We start from the raw sequence: 23,735 nt of genomic DNA on the forward strand, positions 1-23,735 counted from the left end.
AGGAGAGAGAGAGAGACGTAGCCGGGTGAACAGAGGGGACCGCGCAGCAAATGGCCACGGAGGAGACGGCGGGGGGAGCCAGGAAAGCCACCAAGAGCAAACTGTTTGAGTTCCTGGTCCATGGAGTGGTGAGTGGCTCTGCCCGACAGTCCCCCTGTGCAAGGGGAGCTGAATGGCATGCATCCTATGTGTGTCTGTTCAAGTGTGTGTGTGTGTGTTCAAGACAAGCATGTGTGTGTGTGTGCATGAGTCGGCGAAGCGGCAGCAGCAGCATCAGTCTGTGTGTGAGAGATAGCTTGGGTAGAGCTGGCCATGTGAAGGTTATTTTCAGTCTCCACCCCCCACTCCCCCTTTAGGAGATGGCTGGAGAGAATGGGAAGAAGTAGTGAAGCAGCATGGAGGGATGGATGGATGGATGGATGGATGGATGGAGCATAGCAGGAGAATGGATGAGGATTTTTTTAAGATGAAAAATGTATATTGTAGGCATAGAGGCTAAGCAGCAGGCAGCTCCCTCCTTGGCTAACACAGAAGCACGCCGACCGAGATCGCTTCCCTGGGAGTCACACACAGACTGGAGGAAGAGGAGGAGGAGGAGGGGTGGGTTGGAAATGACGAGTCCACTCACAACAACACCGCCAGAGTATAGCCTTTCTCCTCCCAGGCAGCGTGCTGTTTGTAGGGTCAGTGGAGGGGGATGTTGAACCTGTAAGGTCACAAGAAAAACGTAACGTGGACGGAGCTAGAATCGTGGAAAAAAAATGTGCAGAACAATCAGCCCATTCATGTGCAGCTATAGCGTGAAATGTCAAGTCAAGTGTTGTTTAATGGGTTGGGGGGTTAGGGCAACTGTTGGCATAAGGTCTCACGCGTCACGTTAACATCTGAACGTGATGGATTGTTTTGGTTTGTTTTGGTGATAGGATGAATGAATTAAGAGGGGAGAGGAGGATGGAAAAGTCCCGCTCAGTCAGTGACACTTTCCTGTTGAAAGCTCATTAACTAAACTGGTGATTTACAGCAGGGATTTCCAATCAGTTTTTGTGGGGGACCCTTCATCACAAGTTTAATGTCAATATAAGAGTGATTTATGTCCTTTTCTAATTGTTTCGTTTGGCTGAAAATAACAATTATGTTCATTATTGATCAATCTGTCATGTTTTTAATGTGGCCATACATTGACCCCCAAAAAACTCCAAAACCTCAAGGGGACATCTTCAAATGTTTGGTTTTGTTCAACCCAAAATATACAAGAAAAAGGATGAAAATGTATTTAAAAAAAAAAATAGAGCAAATTCTCAAATTGGAGAAACTGGTCACTGATACCTAAATGTTTTCTGATGATTTGTATGTCCATAACAACATGCATTCTTAGCCCTATGCCATTTATATTGATGTCAGTCCTTATATGGAAAGTATTATTTCATCATAAATGTCCATCTCTCTCTCTTGTGATGCCTTCTGATTTGTACTTTCTGATTCAGTTCAACTGAATTGAACCTTTTTGTTCAGATCCTAACATCACTTCCTTGCCTTCGAGCTCATAGAGAAGGTCAAAAAGACATACTGGTTTTCTCAGATTGTTTCATTTTATTGTATTCAGTGAATTCGGAGGAAATTGACAATAGAGAGATGACAGGAAATGAGGGTACAGATAGCTGCGGTTCAGGGTATTCTCAACCTGCGACCTCTTGGAATCATCTTCGGGCCAATCCCCAAATGTAAGACGTTCCAATGTAAATTAATGCTGTGTTTTCACTTTCCTATAAACGTTATCTGAATATTATGGGGGGTTTGCTCTCACATAACAGAAAGCTAATTTAGCTTTTTTTTTGCTTATTTCAATATTATGAGATACTTTAATAACCCAACAATCAACTGAGAACGTATCGATGACGACATGTATCCTTCCATCATGAATATTTTGTCAGTCTATGATGTGTTTTTTCTTCTACTTTCCAATGAACTGAATTTCACCTTTGCACAGATTCCGAAACTTGGCAACACTTCCAAATCCTCAAGTGCAGCCGGAAGGTCAAAAGGGATTTTTGTGGTGTTCGTTAGTCCAATCCTTCTTTACGTCTTAGTAATCGCAGAAACAGGCTTGACTGTATTTCTGATTTGGGGAGGTTTTAATCAGAGCTGGCGTGGAAGTCGTGCTGACACCAGGTAGATTTATACACTGGAACAACATGAGGTATTGTCTGTTTGACAGGAGCGGTCATTACGGGGGCTTTTTTGGTGCTGAAGTCCTGCGAAAACAATGGAGCAGGTGATGAATGAGCCAGATGAGTGTGTCCTCTCAACAGACCAATTAACCTTGATGAGGCTGCGGCTGCTCCAAGCCAAATATTTCCCTCTTGCTTGGTTTCTCTCTCGTGCCCGCCTCTCCTCTCCCCTCCCCTCTCTCTCCGCGTTCTCTCCCCCACATTTTAAGATGGAAAAGTCTTGTTATAATAGTTGCGGCAGGTTCCTCGCTGTGTATACTGCAGAATGGAGAAATATTTATACTATGGGATACAGGGTCGGTTGGAGGATCCCCCCACAGCTTTTATAGACTCCCCAACGTTTCAGATGCATAAATGCCTGTGTATAAAACACAAAGTATGCAAACGTTGTTGTGGTTACCGAAGGTCGCAGTGTTCCCGCCTCCCGGCAGAAGTGTGTGTGTGTGTGTGTGTGTGTGTGTGTGTGTGTGTGTGTGTGTGTGTGTGTGTGTGTGTGTGTGTGTGTGTGTGTGTGTGTGTGTGTGTGTGTGTGTGTGTGTGTGTGTGTGTGTGTGTGTGTGTGTGTGTGTGTTGCAGAGGGGAAGAGTTTTTACCCAAAGTTTTGGTATAGCATTGATGGGTGGGCTGAAGGCCTGGCTGAGGTTCCTTTTTCTCTCTCATTATCTGCCATAACCCCCCACCACTATAACTTCTCTTGCTTGTGTGTGTGTGTGTGTGTGTGTGTGTGTGTGTGTGGAGGTCAGCGAGGGCCATCGTGATGAGAAAGGCCTTCCAGCGCTCTGCGTGGGAAACCCCGATAAGCCGTAGCATGATACAACACACTGTAACGTTGTCTGATCTGTAGAGTGAGTCTGAGTGGGTTAGCGAGGGAGCAAGCGATTAGACCTTTGAATGCAAACTCCACCATTTGTGATTGTCATTTAAACTGGATAACTTTGCTCATAAAGGCTTTGTTCACCCAGTGTTTTATTAATGTTATTAATGTATTAATTAATTAGTGTTTTATATAATCCGGGTTTTTCTGCCTTCACACTCGATAGAATGGAGGTGAAGGAAAATGTCATCCTTGGCGGCTCACAGCATTGAACAAGTGAAACAAAATAAAAATTCAACTGCAGCCACTTGTTCTTTTCAAAACCCGATGTCCCGGTCACCCTGGGTACTCCGCTGACCTTGCCATGATCGGTTCGCATTGAAATGACTTTCTTACCAAAAATGAATTAATATAAAAAGGAGAACGAAAAAAAAGTCACTATGAAAACAGTCCAAGATTGGTTATTTGGTACATTGACACTGAAAACATGTTCTATTCCATTTACATCTATTGTATTGATGGTGGAGGCAGATACCTCAAAATCTCTCGACATAATACCAAAACTATCTGCTTGGATACTACCAGAATTAATCATCTAACTATTTTAACACTCAATAAAACCCATCTGCCTGTATTTGAATGTAAGGGTTGGAAATATCCTTGAAACAACAATGCAATATTATTGTCGGAAGTTACAGGGAGAAGATTAAAATCTGAAAGTGTTATTTAAACACAATTGTAGAATTATGATCATTTTGATATTGAAAACAACATAGAAAAACACAAACAAAGAAATAACGGATTGATTTACTTTACAAGAGTGAACCGATTATCTTATAAAATGAGTATTTTGAGTATTGGGTTTTTGGTTTATTTGACCTAAATCGATTATGAAAATAAACTTTGAGTTTTACTTTTTAATTGAAGCCTTTGAAGGGACCCTCCATGTTACAGCCCACATATTTGTATGTTTAGTGCAGTGTGGGTTAAGTTTGGCCTCTTCAAATCCCCTCCAGAGATGCCAACACACTTCTCAGATATCCATCCACATGGCAGATTCGATTGCTGGCTGACTGGGCTGGCTGGCAAGGTAGATAGAGTGTTGGAGTCAGTTCAGCAGGTCAGATTATAGAGTACCACCTCATTTTGTGTGTGTGTGTGTGTGTGTGCGTGCGTTTGTGCGTTTTGAGTGGATTTAGGGGAAATTCATCTTACCCATTATCCACCTATTCTGTATCAGTTATCTGAAAAGGTTCATATGCTCAACACACACGCTTGTCACATAAGTCTTCTACTGGCTTGTATAAGTCTGATGCCTGGTAGGAGGTGGACGGGGAAAAACAAGGGGTTTCCACAAAGGTGACAACATCCAAGCAGAACCCCCCCGTTTACACCCCTTCCAACCATATGTCGTCTTATCCTGTTTGGAGCCCCTTCAGTTGCTCTCTCACCCCCTCCCCCCCCCCCTTGCTGACCAAACCAGAGTGACAGCAGCGCCTGTTAGGGCCTTCTTATCACAGGATCTCTGCCTGGTCCCCTTTTCAAAGGGCACATAATAAGCCAGTCTAAAGCCAGTCGTATGTGCTCATACTCTGTGTTACTCAGTTATTAAATCTGTCTGTGAATAAGTGCATTTACATTCAGTCTACTCTACAGTGTGGTATCTCTAGTTTTCTCATTATAGCGCTCCCTCTGATGTTTACAGCCTTCTTCTTTGCTTGTTTTCTGGTTTGTGTGTGAGTGTGTGTGTGTGTGTGTGTGTGTGTGTGTGTGTGTGTGTGTGTGTGTGTGTGTGTGGAGAGTCTAAAGATCAAAACTGCTATGTGTTTGTACGTGCAGTAATCCACATTTTAGAGGCGACAAACGCTGTGAAATGTTGGAGAGAAGAAAAACATAATAGTACTATAATAGTGAGGTTATGAAACTGATTTGTATCCTTCAGCTGTCCTTCTCTCTCCAACATTCAACCATCTTGTAGCAGAAACTTTCTATGCCCATTTGAAAAAGGATTTTCTTCTCTTCTTTTTTTTTTTACATTTGGGTCAAAAAGCCAGTAGCTCTGCATAACAGTGATTGAATGTTCAATAACAAGACAAGTTGAGTTTCTTAGAACATTTATAGATTGATATAAACTGAAAAAGCATCAGTGTTTTCATATTGTTGGATTCATTTGAGGTATTCATTACTAAAGTTCTTCCATCTTATGAGACTCTATCCTATTTACTTCATTTATCTGAGAGCTACGTATATTATTTGCAGATTGAGATTTTATAAACAAAAGCTGTGATGAGCTCATGAAATATGCATTGTTATAGACCATGGCCGGATTAACCTGCGAGGCCGCCCCAGGGCAAAAGCAACCCTGATTGGCTCCCTAATCAGACCCCCCCCCCCCCCCCCCCCTTGACGCCTGTGTTCCCTGAATTAGCTCAGTATTGAATTTGATTTCATTTGCAGAATTATTTCAAAATATGCAGTACGCGAGCAGAATATTAACTGTGGCTGGTCGGAACATCACATTAATTTGATTAATTTTTCAACTGTCCTACACATAAAGTATTTAAAGTATTATGTTTTGATCATGTTCAAAGTTAGGGATAAATAACAGAAAAGCTTCAGATGGAGCATCTTTAGCCTCAATAATATGTGTTGGTGGGGTTTAGTTATCAGGAGAAATCCTTTAAATTTCATTGGATTGTTAAAAAGTATGTATGGCGAATATATAGCACAATAAGTAGTTCTTCTTTTCATACAGTTAGTGGTCTCTGCTTTGGACTGAGTCAAAGGGTTTCTTTCTATCACATGAACACAAATTTGGTTTGGGACAATAAAGAGAGGCAGCTGTTGCCATGGGAGTGACAGGCACAGGTGAGGGTTCCCCAGTTGTTCCCAGGCCTCAAGACTGGCAGTGTGTGACTGTGGACTCTTACACTGTTTGCATTGTTTTGGAGGAGTGTGTGTGTGTGTGTGTGTGTGTGTGTGGCAGAGTTTACTCACCGCATTTTTTTTTTTTACCATCTGATCTGATTTTTGTTTAACGCAGACAATAGAACAAGAGACACAACAAGACGGAAGGAAAACAGTTCTGCTTGTTCTCAGTGCAGTTGTCCTTGTTTCTGGTATTTTTCTGAAAATCAGCGTTTCAACAAGACAAAACAAAGCCTACCGCTCCGCTAGTACTACATGATTGTCTAGGGCTTAGGTTGCCTGAAGTACACTGTCCATATTTCATGTTGGTCTGTAATGTCCAACAACAACAAAGAATCCATTACTGGACGGCACTACTTTAAAGGCTTTACTAGACAGCTTCACGTTTGATTGGGGCAAATGAAAAACAAAAACACAGTAATCGTGTGTAGATTGACGTCACAGAAATTGCTCAATGTGTGTCGTTTCAGTTGTTTGGTTTCTGAAAGGTTAACAAATGTTACATAAAGGTTGAAGACTCTCCAGTTTCAATAGAACCAGAATTTAATTTTTAACAGGGAAAAGCCTTTGAAGTTTTGAATTGGGAGCGCATGTGACAGTCTTTGTTGCCACTCTGCTTCATAACTTGTCAGATAAGATGTTGGTTTTCTCCTTGGTCCACCATCACAAGGAAATATTTAAAAAGTTGCAATTGATCTAATGGTTTTTCCTTTGTGTTATTTTTAGACGCCGAAAGCTAAATTTGATTACAATTCATCAGATAACACAGTGTGGGCACGGTGAATGTTTTTTTTCTGACTCGTCTTTTCTTCCCCCTCCAGCGTCCTGGCATGCCGTCTGGGGCTCGGATGCCCCACCAGGGAGCTCCTATGGGCCCCCCCGGCCCACCGTATGGAGGGAGCCCGGCGGTGCGGCCCGGCCTGCCCGCCCCGGTGATGGAGCCCAGTCGAAAGAGACCCGCCCCCTCACAACAGGTCCAGCAGCAGCCACAGCAGCAGGGGGTCCCGAACAGGGCCAGAAAGTGAGTCCGGATACAGTCGAACCCTCCCAATTCCTGTCTACATACAGTAACTGCATGGTCTGCATTACCCTTAATTGTGTGTGTGTGTGTGTGTGTGTGTGTGTGTGTGTGTGTGTGTGTGTGTGTGTGTGTGTGTGTGTGTGTGTGTGTGTGTGTGTGTGTGTGTGTGTGTGTGTGTGTGTGTGTGTGTGTTGGTGGAGCTCAAGTGGACTGCAACGGCTGTGGCTACACTTTGAATTTATTTAACTAGTCTGTGCGAACAGAAAAAAAAATCTGATTTTGCTCATTATTGGCATCAGTCCTCAAAACCAAACATGGAAATGTTCACGAATCATATGCAGGCAGTGGAATAAGAGCTGGGCAGCAAAAACCACAACTTTTATTTTTTTCAGCACCAACCATACAAAGAACCCAAAGCTGGTTCTAAAATGCAATTCTCTGCCAGACTCTTCAGTGGTTTCTACTTATTTTCTGATCACAAAATTCCACATTAAACTCATAATTCATCTAGGCCTTATTTTAGACTTTCTGTCATCCAGGGATAATGCTCTCACATGGAAGCTTGTGATAAAGCAACATTACACATGATACATAGAACTTAAATGATCAGTAAGCTTGATCAAGAACAACTTAGTAATTGATTAACCATCAGTCATAGAAGTTATTAATTAAGGAACAAGTCTAAAAGAGTCCACGGCCATGCTAGGCTGCCATCTGTGAGGCTGTAGTTGAGCTAAATGCTAACGTCAGCATGCTAACAGGTTCACAATGCTCACATGCTGATGTTTAGCATGTATGCCTATAATGGTTAATGGACTTGACTTATGTAGCGCTTTTTAGCCGATTTTCTCAGCCCCAAAGCACTTAAGCACTTGGATGGATGGATGGATGGATGGATGGATGGATGGATGGATGGATGGATGGATGGATGGATGGATGGATGGATGGATGGATAGATAGATAGATAGATAGATAGATAGATAGATAGATAGATAGATAGATAGATAGATAGATAGATAGATAGATAGATAGATAGATAGATAGATAGATAGATAGATAGATAGATAGATAGATAGATAGATAGATAGATAGATAGATAGATAGATAGATAGATAGATAGATAGATAGGTTATTCAACTTCATCCTTTGGGGGGAAGATGAATTTCTGAAGATTTCATGGAAATCCATTCAATAATTGTTCTTTCATTTTTAACATTTATTTTGACACCCTTCCACCACCACTTTTTGCATCTTTTACCTCGCTCGCTCACTGCTTGCTGCCCTGACGATATGTGTGTCCCCTGTTCACTCTTTGTGTGTCTTTAAGTCTTTGCCCTCATGGTTGTATCTACGTGTTGTCTACGCTGCTGTCTGCCAGTGGGTTCTGGCTCCACTACTTGCTTCGGCTTGTTACGCTATCTATTGTCTGCTATTTGACTACCGTGTATAAAAAGATCTGAACATCAGTATTCCAGACACACACACACACACACACACACACACACACACACACACACAAACACACACACACAAACACACACGGAGCGGATGGGATGTCTATTAGGAGACGAGTGTGTGGCAGGTACGGTCATTAAAGAGGAGATCAATATGCGCACTCGGTGGACCTCTGTCTCTCTCTGTCTCCTTTCTCTCGGTATCTGTGGCACGATTGATCCACTTACAATTAAGCAGGCTTGTCGAACAGGTCAGGGGAAATGTTGTCCCGCTCGGGGGGCATCAACCCCCCTCTCACAGTCCCCGGGTTCTGATCGATGGTCCAGGGTGACCCGTCCAGGTGTCTTTGTGTGTCTCTCTCTCTCTCTGTTGCTTTCCTGTGATGTGTGTGTGTGTGTGCGTGTGTGTGCGTGCGTCCTCTGGCAAAACAAGTTCGACTCCACAACTCCAGTGCTGTACTCCATCCAACTCGGACCCCACGCGGCTGCCAGCTGAGGGCGGGCCACCTGTGTTTGCAGTGTCATTGAGACCTTATGGTCGCTCCCCCAGCCACACTCTTACTGCAGTGCAGACGCTGTCCTGCGCAAAGCCAGACCGCTTAAAATAGGATATAATATATAATCATAATAATAGTTTGATTTGCATAAGGTGTTAGGAATACTCAACCCTGTGTCCTAGAAATTACACTTGAATACTTCTAATTTTGTTTGGTGGGGAAACATGGTGTGTGTACTGTAGGAAGCACTACATTAATACAGCATATAATTCACAAGCAGATGGTGGGTACAGGACACCAGAGACTAGGGTTTGTGTCGCGGGTCCCACATGTTGTAGTGCGACTTGGAAAATACATTAATTAAACAAGGTTTTCTCATTAGTTTAATAGAAGACATGCTTGATGTTGCAAATTAGTATTTTCAATGAGACAGGGTTGGTTAGTCGTGTGTCTCATAGCAGGGAATACAATCAGGGCAGTTGTTCTTAAAAAGCATATTAAAAGTTAATAAAGTTTCTGCGTGGATTTATCTCATGATGTGTGCTTGAAAATTCAGTCAAAAGTCCAAAATATTACATCATATTAGCATCATCCTGGGCATAACATTACAAATAGATGATACTCATTGCTCTGCCTTTGCCCTGACTAGCTTTTCCCATCAGAGATTTATGCAGCCTAAATTTTAGATTGTTTTCATGCAAAGTAAATCAGATAATGAATGTAGTCGGTACACATCTTGTCTTTCATCACGGTTTGCAGTGGCACCATAAAGTCAGACACTGTTTCTTTACGTATAAATAATTGAAAACTTTAAATAAAAATTGCATCCCAAAAATTGGGAGAAACAATCACACATCATTTTGTAATGTCATATAATGAATCTGTGTTCTGACTGTGTGTAATCATACAGCAAACTTAACAAGAATTTGCTGTGTTGCCGACACCTTAATCGTTGCCTAAAACGTGGCAATAAGGACTGCATCATTTTTAAAGCCCTGATCTTTTATATAAACCCCTGAAACTTGCTGTTAATTTTTTTCTTTGTCCTTGCAGTCCTTAAAACACATTCCTTCCCTCTCATGACATTACCCAGCACATGTCGGGTTGCTTAGGATCAACACATCCTAGTTTTGTGCGATAATAAAACAGGTGTCTTGGCGCTAGTCTGGAGCTGAATTGTCTGCTTAAGAGATAGTTAGCAGTGGAAATTGCTCATAAAGGTTTGAGTTTTGATTTTGGGAGTGAGCCAAAAAAGGTGTGAGTACTGTAACATCCACGTTGTCTCGTTCTCCTGCAAATGAGAAACTAGCTGCCCAACACTTCATCAATGCCCAAACCAAAGAGCTAATCTCGCACAATACACTGCTCCTTTGCTCCTTCCCCCACGATACACAAGTTCCCAGTGTGTGTGTGTCTGTGTGTGTGTGTGTGTGTGGGAAGCATGATTGTTTTAGTTCACTGAGAAACTTTTGTCGGATGAGCGTGTTCCCTCAGTCGAGTAGGACGCCTCCTCCTCCTTACACACCCATCCCCAGTGCCTGCCCTTGTCTGAGTTTTTTGAAGAGTTTGCACCAACTAACAGACCCTTGAACTTAACACACATGCAGACTCACAACCACCAGGTGTTTCCCCCCTCCCCCTCTGACATGGTAACTTGCTGCCTCTTGAGTGTGTGTATCTCCAAGCCACAACTTTTTAATCGGACAACCTTCGAATCCTCACCAATTCTTAGGAAGCCAGTCGGATTCCCCGGAGCCAATGAGATGCCGGCGAGGCAGATGGACATGAGAGAGCCCCAATCAGATCCCACGCTCGGATCAAAGTAGGAGTTTATTCTGCTGCATGTCCCTTTTCTTACATTTGATGATTGACTCTGGCCTAGTTAGCGCCTGAGCCCTTTACTCCTTGAATGAAGTTTGGTAGACCATACGTACGGGCCTATTGAGGGCCTGACCCCTGAAATGTAGAGGTGCATGCTTTGGTCTGGAGCATGGCATGATGGGAACAACAGTTTAAAGTAGAATCCAATCTCAAATACTTTCTTTGAACAGTTTGAAAATGGCGGATTGTTGTGATGCAGGTTTGTGTTTCTTCTTTGCAATGCACCCCCCCGGATCCTTCGATTCTCCTTGTAGAAAGCTTGTTTCAGTAGTTTGCATGCTGATGAAACATACTGCTTCACAGACCTTTGGAGTGCTCTGTGTGATAAGAACATTTCTCTACACTGCAAAAAACAACAACTCCCCTGCTACAAACAAGAAGAAACATCACATAATCTTTTTTTAACCATCTATTAGGGTTAGGCAATATGACAATTATACATTTGAGATGATAGAAACCTAACATTGGATCATCAACTGGCAGTGTTGCTGTCAGCTTAGCATAAAGTATATAATCAAGGGGAAACAGCTTGCCTGGCTCGGTCCAAAGGTGACAAAATATGTCAACCAGTAAAATACATATGTATTTTGTGTATCACAATGTTTTCCATATTTCCCTCCCCCTGATATCAAACAAAAAAAATCAGGTAAACAATACCAGATCAATATTGTAAATAAGAAACTGTTCTTAATGTTTTATCTGGAAAAATAAAGGTTAAATAAAAAAAATAAGAACTCAGAGAGGCTATAGAAATCAGGCCATTACGAAAGACTATCTACCCTTGAGAGTAATCGTTCGACATTCAAAGTTGCTAATTCACTTTGTTTCCAAGAGCCAGATTAGAAGATCAATACACTGTGGTGCATTTATGCTTATGAAGCCAGTAGCAAGTTTTTTAGCACAAAGATTGAAGACAGGGGGAAACCACTAGCATGGAACTGTTGGAGTGGGCCTACCAGGACCTCTCATGCTAATTTATTAACACCTTATACATCGCTTGCTGAATCTGTACAAAAACGGGCAAGTTTTTGACAGTGACAATGGTAAGCTGTGGTAGGATATTTATTGGCTGGGAGCGGAAGCTAACCCTCCTGTCGAACCTCAACATTTTTATCGTCCAGCTAAACAAAGGATATCTTATGTTATAGTTAGTGAGCTTGAACACTGCTAATTGGCAGATTATGTCACCTTTGTAAGAAGCCAGGCAAGCTCTTTCCCCCTTGTAGCCCATACGTTTATGCTCAGTTAGGCTAACTGCCTGCTGGCTATTCTCTAAAATGTAGTGGACAGATATGAGTATGGTATTTATCTTCTCTTCTTACATCTTGGCCAAAGCAGTGAAACATGTCAAAATTACATTAAAGGTTCTTTAAAGTAGGCTGTCTTTTCATAAAGCTTAATTTAATTAAGTTAGTGAGTTAATACCTCATAATAACACATGAATTCCTCTGCTTCTTTGTACCTCTTGAGGCTTTGCCAGAAGGATCTAACGCCCACAAAGCGAAGATTAGGCTACTTATGAGAAACATACAATGAAATCATACTAAAAGAAGTTGAACTGACTTTTTTTTTTATTGCTCTTTTTGCAGTGTAGGTGTTTTAGGCAAGAGCAGAACACTTGCATGGATTGACATGATTCGCTCCTCATATCACAGGAGGCCACAGATGTTGAAGTTTCACATAGTGAGAAAGTTCTGACAAAGGCAATAACTTGGCACAGATTGTCTTATTGTTCTTTTAGTCCCCCCCTGGGTAAGTATAAGATTTAAAAAAACAAACATGCATTTGGTAAACAAATGTTGTTCTCACACAGCAGGAAATGCCTGGAATTCATGAATGAAAATATCTACACACACGTAGGCTCTCATTGAAGACTGCACATTCCCAAAAGCTCTTAAACACACATCCTGTCACCATCCGAGTCCTGCTGCAACGACCCCAGTGATTCCGCAGAGTGTGTGTGTGTGTGTGTGTGTGTTTTTGTGCGTGTGTGTGTGTGTGTGTGTGTGTGTGTGTGTGTGTGAGCGCAGAGAATACATGTCAGACGATGTATGATGTGAAATTTTTTGGCTTTTGGATGCTCTCTCTCTCCAGGTGGACTGCTGCATTTCACACAAACACATGAGCACACAGACACACACACACACACAGTCACAGAGCTGGGATGCTGGGGTGCTGGATATGGCCCAGCATTTTAGCAGATGGCCTGGGTGCTACGCTATCAGTCACCATAGTAACATGCTCTCTTTTTCCTCTTTCTCTCATGTCTTTCTCTCCCTCTCTCTAGTGCTAAGAGAAGGAAAATGGCAGACAAGATTCTTCCGCAAAGGGTGAGGCTGCATTTTATTTTTTATCTTTTTTACCTTTGCTGTTCTTTTTTTGTATGTGTGTTTTTTCATTATCTTTCGCGTACAGAACATAAAAATCCTGGTCGTGGTTTTTGATTGATTTAAAATGGGAATAATAGTCAGCGGGATATGGCACAGAGACGCAACCACAAGTAAAACCGCAAAAAAAGCGACAATGCCCGCATTGCCACAGGTGAGTCTGTCTTCGCCTACTAGGGTCGTGATATCAGTCCTGTGCTTTTCAGAAATTTCGGCCCTGTGCCACGCCATCACCTCACCGCGCCCTGGCACGGCACTACAGATGGCTTTTAGCGCGGAGACTACGCAGGTCTTTAGACTGTGTGAGCGTCTTTGGCTTAGGTCTTATCCCCCTCTAACATAACCCAGACAGAGAGATAGCGGGGTGGTAGGCATGGCTGGCTGGGGCGCCACTACACAATAATGAGTCAGGGACAGAGAATGTCTGCCTGCCACACTCCTCCGTCTGCCCGGCACCTCGGCCCCGCTGAAAGGCAGCAGAGATGGAGATACAGAAGGAATGGGAACGGAACAATACAGGCAGCCATTTAGATGGAAACATAAAAGAGGTAGAGGAGAGGGAGGAGGAAGGAGTGATTCTGGAGGTGTGTGTGTGTGTGTGTGTAGGCGCGCACAGTTTGGTTAGTAAGCAGCAGCCCTTGATGCTCTGAGGACTTTCATCGGTATGGTAATGTCTGAGTCCTGGCTGGTTGGCTGAACACACTCTGCATCTCATTTTGATTCCCCAGTGTTGGTATGGTGGATCACTGTGTGTTAATGGTGGGCTGGGCAGCAGGAAATGAAGGGGGTCATTTCTATTACTGTCAGCTTTCTGATAGAATAATTAAAAAAAGGGTTTTGATGTAAAATAAGTCTCATCCAACTCCTTGCAAGAAAGCAAATACCCAAAGGAAACTATATATTATGGGGCTAAACGTCCTTGATACAAGACACTGGACCCCCTACGGCGCCCAGGCAAGGCAGACGGCTAATCTGTTTAAAGCCTTTTAGTGATATTCAGATAGCAGCCTGTGAAGCAAAACATCAGACTTCTTAATCTTCGATCATAATCAGGAAAATATTGCAGTGGTAGGGCTTTGAAGATTTTAAATGTCAGATTGTCCCCTGTCTAGATCCGTGAGCTGGTGCCAGAGTCTCAGGCCTACATGGATCTGCTGGCATTCGAGCGCAAGTTGGACCAGACCATCATGCGCAAACGTGTCGACATCCAGGAAGCACTGAAGAGACCAATGAAGGTAAGGGAAAAAAAACGTGACCTAATGAGGGGCCACACCCGCGGTCCTTGATGAGTCTAAAACACGGAAAATGCATTTTTGGAAAAGGCAAAACTGTAAGGCCTATTTAAAGTCATTTGTTTTGCACTTCAATATGTATCGAAAAGCTTTGAAATTGTTAATAGCTAATAAAACGTTTGATATTTTTTGCCTTAAAGTGCCTATTTCATCTGCTATTATATTTTGTTAATTGGTTTAAGACATGGCATAACATTTAGATTTTAGGATTCTGTACGATGTCCGTTTAACCTGTGCTATTTGACGTGCCCTTGTGTCAGCAGCAGAAGCGTAAACTGAGGCTTTACATATCCAACACCTTCAACCCAGCCAGACCCGACGCCGATGATTCAGATGGAAGCATTGCATCGTGGGAACTGCGGGTAGAAGGGAAGTTGCTGGATGATGTGAGTTTTTGTTCACCCAAAATATGCATCCACACAGTCATTTTAAAAAGAGTGAAATAACCGTCGTTTTGATGCTGACCCACCACAGGGCGTAGTTTTATGTCGTCTCTGCCAGACGAATTCAGTCTAAGAAAAAATAATCTTCACATTTGGTATGAACGTGTGCCTTGTTTATTGCCTGCAGTATGTTACTACAAAGAGAAAAGTATGGACTGGCTTCAGAATATGAAATGAGTGATTGATGTTGTGGCGAGTGTTTAGAGAGAGAGAGAGAGAGAGAGACTGTGAATGCAGCATTACATTTGTTTCGCACCGTAAGTTTCCCCTTCAAAAGGGCTCTGATGTTGAGCAGTCCAGGGTCATTTGAGTCATTGCACACATCGGTAGGAAGCATTTAGGTTTCACAAACCACAAATATTTCTGGTGGAGCTCGGAGGAAGTGGGCCCTGAGAATGTCTAATGTCTTACTTTCTGTCTGATCTCACTCAGCCTCTTGGGTTTTTTTTTCATGAGTGTATCACGTCGCTATTTGCAAAGTTGCGGTGAAGTGTTTGCTTTTTGCATTTGTACTTGTTTGCTGTGTGACACAAATTGACCACCACCTCTCTCTCTCTCTCTCTCTCTCTGTCCGTCCGACAGCCGGGGAAGCAGAAGAAGAAATTCTCTTCGTTCTTTAAGAGCCTGGTGATTGAGCTGGACAAAGACCTGTACGGTCCGGATAATCACCTGGTTGAGGTCAGTTCAAAGATGGCCGCTGAACCATGTACACAGAGGAAGGGGCTTGTTTAAGAACTGTCCAAACCACACTGTCTGGTCAACCTTTAACCTGCTCTCACAAAATGACTGCGGTGAAGTGTTCGTCACAATGATCAACTTATTTTTTTCAATGAATGAATATCTGGTAGCAAAAGATTAGTATTTGTATTTATATAGCCACAAATAAAATAAACATCTTTAAATATGTCCTTTTGAATATTAAAAAACTCAACCTTGATGTCTTGAAGCTACACCTAAGAGACTGTAGCTTTAGAGGTTGATTTTTTAAATATAAAGTTTTGGTCACAGTGTCTGTTACCACTGTCATTATAGCTTAACTGAGCCATAGCTATCTATAGCTTAGCTATTTTATGGTTAGATATTAATTGGATTCATATACAGCTGTGATATTTTCATTGTATCGGCTTTGAAAGCTAAGCTTTTTCCCTAAATGTAGTCGATTCGGACAACATTTGATCACTTCGTAGATCAGCGCTTTTGTTGGAGATCACATCCATTAGTAATAAAGATATTTTGTAATCTGCACAGATCAGTGAATCAGTTTGCAGTAGGGCTGGCCCGAATGCCATTTTTCAGGCTTCGAATATTCGTTGGTTTTTCCGAGCGGATATTCGAATATTCGTTCCAGAAAAACACACCATAAAAAAAAAAAAAAAAAAAAAACGTTAATAATCCCTATATACTCCCTGGAACCGATTTTGACAGTATCTGCATATTTTGTTGAAGATTTACGCGCTCGGACGTGAAGTAATGGATGCGCTATGACACTTAGTGATGTAATATCCTCCTAAATGAGCAATACTACTACTACTACTACAATATTACTAACTTTTATATCCGAATATAAAATTATTTTATGACATTATATTTCAGTACTAGCTTCTTGCAAATTTTTTTTTTTTTTTAAAAACAAAAAAAAAACGAAGCTCCGAATACTAATTTAAGCTCCGAATACTAATTTTCCGAACGAGTATTCGAATATTCGAATAATTCGGGCCAGCCCTAGTTTGCAGTCAGGGTCAGGGGCGGCCTCCTCATCATACAGAGCAGAGCCATCCACTGAACATTTTTATTGTGTGATGTCTGGTAAAAGTCTGTAGCGTCGGCCATGCCTAAATAAAACTGACGGAGAGAGAGCGTGCGGCCCTCTCTCCTTTTTGAATAAATTGATTTTTCTACATCGACAAAAGGGAGATTTTTCTTTTGTTTCATTTTCAACACTGCAAGGTTCTTTTAACATACAAGTTTGAGAGATGGATAAAAACAAGTGCTTACTTATAAAATATAACAATCATTAGCTGCCCTTTATTTTTTCTATTTTCCCAAAAATTTCTTAAAGAGTTTTAGAGGTAAAATGTTGACTTCTCAAGGTTCCTGCTTCTAAGGGGGTATTTTAGCAAGGCACTCAAGTGCTTTCACTGTGAATGAATTTCCATCAAAAGAAATTCTTCTCTACCTTGAGGTATAATCAGTACTGATTCTGAGTCGGCCATTGGCTGGAGGAAAACATTGCGTGACAAATAACTGCAATCCGCTATATTGAAGATGGTGTTTAAAGTGCTTTTCCTTTTAGTTCCGGAGATGCTCTGATATATGTAAAACAAAGACTTAAATTCAGCTTTTTATGGGAATGGATATTTGGTTTCCCTTTTATTCCCCATCAAGTCTCCGCTTATAACTTTCAGCAAAACCACATGATTAATCTTTTGCTACCTTTGTTTCTATGCACAATGTGCATGGCTAGTTTAGAGAAATGTAACCTCTCACCAAACCACCACTAGACTCGACACAGATCAAGGCTGCTACATAAAGAGACAGGTGCATTCAAATGACTGCTTTCTTTTCTTTTTGCACATTTCCAACAGCAGCAGGTTTTTCTTTAGAGCTCCTGGAAAATTGGTTTCAAGTATTTTTTCTCTTAAATTAAATATATTTGACCAAGAATCAAAGTTAAAGTTCAGGGTATGCAGGTAATGTTAAACAAGGGATAACCAAAGTTATACTAATTCATCTTTTGGCCAACATAAATGCACGCACCAAATTGCACAGCAACCCATTCAATAGTTGTTAAGGAATTTTACTCAAAACCTTTAGTGGTGCGAGATGAAAAATGTTGGTTTAAACTGTGTTTGGTTTGGGAAATATGTGGCATCACCTTTTTCTAACTGAGCCTGTCTACTTTAAACCAACTAGAAAAGCAAGAAAACCCCCAACAAATGTAGAAATCTCTTTTGAAAAATGTGTGAAAACCTTGGAATAAAAATGTGTCTTCTTATGGGATCCCTTTGCTCACAATAAGCTGATTCAGAAAAAAGTATATTGTTGCCCTTAAAGCAGGCATTAACGAGCCATTCTGATTGATACAATGTAAAACTGACAGCTAAAATAAACCGGCTCATTTTGGGCATGTGTGGTCAATGTGTGTTTTTTTCTTCTTCTTCTTCCAGTGGCACCGCACACCCACCACCCAGGAGACGGACGGCTTCCAGGTGAAGAGGCCGGGAGACGTGAGCGTGCGCTGCACTCTGCTGCTGATGCTGGACTACCAGGTAGGGAGGGAGGGGGGAGCCCCACAGCTCACACCTCTGTCCACAAACAGACTGTGCTCTGTTACAACTCAGTCACTAATACGCGCCAACGAAATCAACCCGCCAGGCGTCACGTCACTGATAACCACCGGGCTGCGTCAACATTACAGAGTGCATTTAAGACTCCATTTTCAGACCTGACATCTGTTTTGTGATAAGGATGTCAGATGAAGCTAATGTAAAGTCTCCAAGTTTGGCGATTGTAAAAGGTGATGTAATGTGATTATTATGGTCTCCGCAGCCTCCCCAGTTCAAGCTGGACCCCCGCCTGGCTCGCCTGCTCGGCATTCACACTCAGACCCGCTCCTGCATCATCCAGGCCCTGTGGCAGTACGTCAAGACCAACAAGCTGCAGGACTCGCATGACAAGGAGTACATCAACTGTGACAAGTACTTCCAACAGGTACGGCATTCTCCGTTCAAAAAGATATATGATACACTCTCCACTTTATGAACAAATTAGCCTCCTACTGTTCAAATCAATTCAAATGAATCATACACAAAGGGTGTTAATAACTTTTAAGCCGCCTCTTCATCACATACGTTATTTTTACCCTCCTCTGCAGATCTTCGACTGCCCTCGGCTGAAGTTCTCTGAGATCCCTCAGCGTCTCACCAACCTCCTCTTACCCCCCGACCCCATCGTCATTAACCACGTTATCAGGTAGCTTTCTTGTTGTACTGTATGTGTGCAGTGTTTATTGTTTTATTATATGTTTTGCACACACTGAATGGCAGGCCGTCTTTTGCTCTTTTCACATTTGTGCCATGATGTGTTTGTCTTGTTCTCGAGGGGACAGCTTGCCCCTCCAGAAAAGTGAAGTTTTATTCAAATACAATAAAGGGTTTCTCAATGGTCCCTAAGAAGTTATAAAACCCGTCTTCAAACTTTTTCTAACTACGCTTAATTTGATTTTTTTTTTGGTATTTCCAATTAACTTTATTAACTTATTACCTAAATATAGAATCATTTAAAATAGGAAATAAAACACAATTTAAATGGATAAACCACTGCTGCACCGCAAGTGGTGGCAATTAGACATCGTAAACAACATGTGGCAGCAGCCGACTTCAGCCTACAGTCCAAACCTAATGAATCTTCTTGTGGGTTCGTAACATAAACTTACTTTAATTAACGTCTGTTATTATTCGCTGAACCAAAGAAAAAAAAATAGAAAAGAAAACCTCTAATATAGGAGCAAAAGTGTGTCAGTAATCTTGCGTGCACCCAGAGATGACTGTAAAGGTCTCCATGATGTCCTGTAATGGATCTTTTTGCTCATCTTCAGTGTGGATCCAAACGACCAGAAGAAGACGGCCTGCTATGACATTGACGTGGAGGTGGAGGATCCTCTGAAGAGCCAAATGAGCAGCTTCCTCCTCTCCACCGCCAACCAGCAGGAAATCGCCTCACTGGACAACAAGGTGAGACCACCAACCATCACACAATACAGGCTCATTCTGCTTCACCTTTGACGTTACAAATCACACCGAGGCGTTAGAAAGCTGCCTTTGGTTTTATTGCAGCTGTTTTCAGTGGATTTCACAACCTACTGTTTTAAAGGTGGAGTCAGCCATTCTGGAGAATGCTTGTTATCAAACTCCCTTTTAGTCAAAAGGAGATATATTCAATGATTTTGACAAAGTGATTTTCACAACAAGCATTCTCCGGAATTTCTTGACTCCAGCTTTAAATGTAGGAGCTTTTATAAATGTTCGACCAAGATTTATGTTTATCAAACACATTTGAACATTATTAAAGAGCTGGACAAAAAAGATTCTGTTAAGTTATGCTTCCTTCTGTCATTTTAAAGTACATAGAGTGGCAACATGTATCCCTGAGATTCCTGTTTCTGCCTTGATGTATATAGTATGCGACTGTTCCTCTTTCAGATCCATGAGACCATCGAGTCCATCAACCAGCTGAAAATCCAGAGGGACTTCATGCTCAGTTTCTCCAGAGATCCCAAGGGCTACATCCAGGACTGGCTCAAATCCCAGAGCCGAGACCTTAAGGTTCGATGCCGTAGCTGTGTTTGTTTGACATGTGTTCTTGACGTTGGGGCCGGAAAATTAAATATAGAGGGAACGTGCCTTAATGTAAAACATTTCTGAGACCAATGAAGAAATTTGTATCCACTCCTCTGGCTTTTTCTTCCATTAGCAAAACTAAAAATATACACTGAAGGACGGTCCAACTAGTGCCCCCTAGTGGCTACTATTTTAACCTTTCAATAGTGTTGAATAAAAGGTTACCAAAATAAATAGGAATCCTCAGAAAAATTATTTGTTGTTTTTAAATAATGCCTGCTGCAAATTACATGCAATGTTTCTCTTGAAAAACATGTTGACCCATAACTCTTAAAATAAACTGTACCTAATACCTACCTACCCAAGGTACAAAGTTCAGCCTTAAATGAAAAAAAAACCAGCAGCATCCCAGTATTCTTACTCTGAATGATGGTTTTCATTTTTACCCCTCATTTTACCTTCTCATTGTCTGCAGCTAATGACAGACGTGGTGGGGAACCCCGAGGAGGAGAGGAGGGCAGCGTTCTACCACGAGCCCTGGTCCCAGGAGGCCGTCAGCCGCTATTTCTACTGCAAGGTGGGGAAACACAGTTAAAAGAATATTTCACACTCACCCTCTCACAACACAGTGCAACGATAACGTGATTCACATATGGTCTCCTTCCTTTGCTTTCCCCCAACAGATCCAGCAGAGGAGACAGGAGCTGGAACAGGCCTTAGCTGTCCGTAACACCTAAACCGGGGCCCCTCCTCATGAGTCTCTGCCCTCTGATTTGGGAGCTGTATTTGTGTGTGTGTGTGTTTGTGTGTTTGGATGTTTGTGAGGCCATTGCAGTTGTCTGGAGAAATACCTCTAAGTAATGGCACTAATTTAAAAGAAAAAAACAGCTTTCGTCTTACCGATGACAGTGCAATTTCAAGGTTTTCAAACTTGAGTAGGAGGTTTTTTCTCACGACAGCAGCAATGTCCATGTATGGGAGACTGATCTGGATTGCATATGTGTGTCCAATGCATATGTGTTCTTTTTTTTTCTTTTTTTTTAGGACATCGTCATCATTAATACATTGCATGTATTCAGCTGCACCCCTTGGGGTCAAGCCCTCAGCCCACAAGCATCCTCGGACTCACTGCCTAAGAGACACAACTTCCTCTTCGCCGCTTTGTAAATACGTCACAAACACAAACTCTGAGCCGGCTGTGTTTCTCTAACTCTTGTCTCAAAGAGTTTGCTACTGTGTCCGAAAGAAATGTAACGGCGGCCAATCCTCACGGCCCCATAGATGATCGTATGTTTTGTTTCTGAAGCCGTTTTATGATTATTTTAAGTTTTTATTTTTGGGTGTGGAGGGGTGTGATTCAATGTGTTTTCTTTTGTTCTTTTGTTTTTTAAGATTAATTACACCAGCAAAGTCGAGATTAGTGTTTGAGACATTGAGTTTGCAGGGAATCAGTTTTATCTCTAAACCTGGAGGTGTGGATTTCATTCATTTTTAGGTTTGAGTAAATTCCATGGGAACAACCTCATATGTCTCTTTTCAGTCGCCAGTAATACAGAAATCCCTGCAACAGTATTAGTGAACTGACCTAAAGTGTTATGACATAAACAGCTCAATGTCTGTTTGTAGAAAGAGAAGTGTTTCAATGAAGGAGAAACCAGTATCATCATACTTCATCCTTAAGTCATAGCAAATATGACAAAACATGCCTATACACATTGGGACTGATGTGTTTTTCGTCAAAGTCGCTCACTGCCTCTTCCTTGTGAACTATTTTGCCAGTTATTGTTCTGAAGGTGTTACCAAAGGTTGCAACAAGAAAGAAGCGAACGTGATCGCTGAAATAGAAGTGGGCTAAAAAATTTAAAATAAAAATCCTCACCTGGGTTTCACAGAAAGTGGAAGAAAAAAAAATCCATAGTTTCAGAGAGAATTTACTCCCAAATGTTTATCTTTCGCAGCCAATTAGGCCTCATGGTTTTGTAAGCAAACCCTTAAAAGTGTTATTGTGTCGAACACTTAAGCCCAGGTCTGGATGATGTCGTCCATGTCTATACTTTGTATGTTACAACATTTTTTTTTTCTTTTCTAGAGATGTGAATGTAAATATGTTTTTTCTCTCCCATTAAGAGGGCCCGACTGTACAGTATACGACAGACTGATCAGACAGATCTGTGTGTGTTTGTTTTGGGGAGGGTATGGGGGGAGGGCTGAGTAACATGGTGCAGTATGGGAGCTCCATTTGTTTTGAATTAGTAGGGCAGGAATGTTAGTGTTCCTCTGTGTACTATCTTGGGTCGGGGTGGTTTATTTTAGGTCCATCCCGTAACTATCGTGGGAGCTAGAAAAGCTGCAACAAGAGAGACCTCCCTTTGCTTTCAATCTCAGTAGCTGTTACCACATGAAATAATCTGCACCGATCTCGTTTTACACCATTGACACTTGACTTGTATGTATATGTTGTGATGTCGGATGGAGGATTCTTATTTTATTTCTCTCAACAAGCTGGAAGCTTTCCTTAAGTTTCTTTGCACTGTGCTGTATTTTTTCCATTTCCATTTTTTTTTTGACGGGGAACTATCTTCGTCGCGGGTGAGACCCTATTTGTTATCCCAACATACACAAAAAGTGATTGGACGATTTCACGATGACCTATGCATGCTCCATGGACATTGATTAATACATCCTACGAGACGGTGTGTGTAAATATAAAACGCTGGCATAGCAGTCTGTGTGATGCGCAAAAAGACTTGTTGAAATGCCTTCTGGAAACTTTTTTGCCAAAAATGATAATGCCCTACCAGCAACTAACTGTAGGTGTGATTTTTCTGAACTGTGTTTTTGTTACTAAGTTATATTAACTGCACTCATTAGAGGAGAAAAAAACAGTAGTACATTGGTAGTATCTTTAGTCCTGTGTCTGACCTGGTGTGGTTTGTCTTTGTATGGCCAGGGCATTCACATTGTTGTCACTGATTCACTAGCACCCTCTTGTGGAGGAAACGAGAAGCTGCAACTCCTGGGTGACCCTCAGCTTCAGGCGTCACATTATAACAGATAAAATGTTAACAAACTGCTGTGTCTACTGTGACTAAACCCCTGATATACTGTTGACACGTTTTGTCCCACTCCCTGCATGTGTTTGTGAAGAGTGGAAAACTGCTCTTTCTCTCTGTTTACACTGTTTTTTTTTTGGGGGGGGGGGGTCACCACCAGGGAGATGATAGTGGTATACAATACACTAAACTGTATATCTTTGAAGAGCAAAATCTCATTTGGTGATGACATTTAACAACAACAAAAAATAAAAAAGGGAATTCAGCTGTGACATTGTGAGACAGCCTGGATGTAAATAAAGAAGCGCTTGCCAAAGTTTGTAAATGCCATGATATCTAAAGTGTCTGTTTTTTGTTTACTTTATGGGGACATGTCCGTATGTTTTATGCACATATTA

The 23,735-nt window shown here is 41.8% G+C and overlaps 1 protein-coding gene across 1 annotated transcript; it reads left to right on the forward strand.

Annotated features, from left to right (window-relative positions):
* On the forward strand, positions 1–22,420 carry smarcd3b (SWI/SNF related BAF chromatin remodeling complex subunit D3b). The gene is made up of 13 exons (XM_080050456.1): positions 1–128; positions 6,792–6,991; positions 13,111–13,153; positions 14,323–14,445; positions 14,766–14,888; positions 15,528–15,623; positions 18,113–18,214; positions 18,495–18,656; positions 18,820–18,917; positions 19,543–19,678; positions 20,147–20,269; positions 20,760–20,861; positions 20,968–22,420. The coding sequence occupies exons 1-13, from the start codon at positions 51–53 to the stop codon at positions 21,019–21,021; spliced, it is 1,440 nt and encodes a 479-aa protein (XP_079906582.1). The 5' UTR covers positions 1–50; the 3' UTR covers positions 21,022–22,420.
* Positions 22,421–23,735: the final 1,315 nt, after the last annotated feature.

This window comes from Ammodytes marinus, assembly GCF_949987685.1.
Source record: "Ammodytes marinus genome assembly, chromosome: 21".
Taxonomy (NCBI): domain Eukaryota; kingdom Metazoa; phylum Chordata; class Actinopteri; order Uranoscopiformes; family Ammodytidae; genus Ammodytes; species Ammodytes marinus.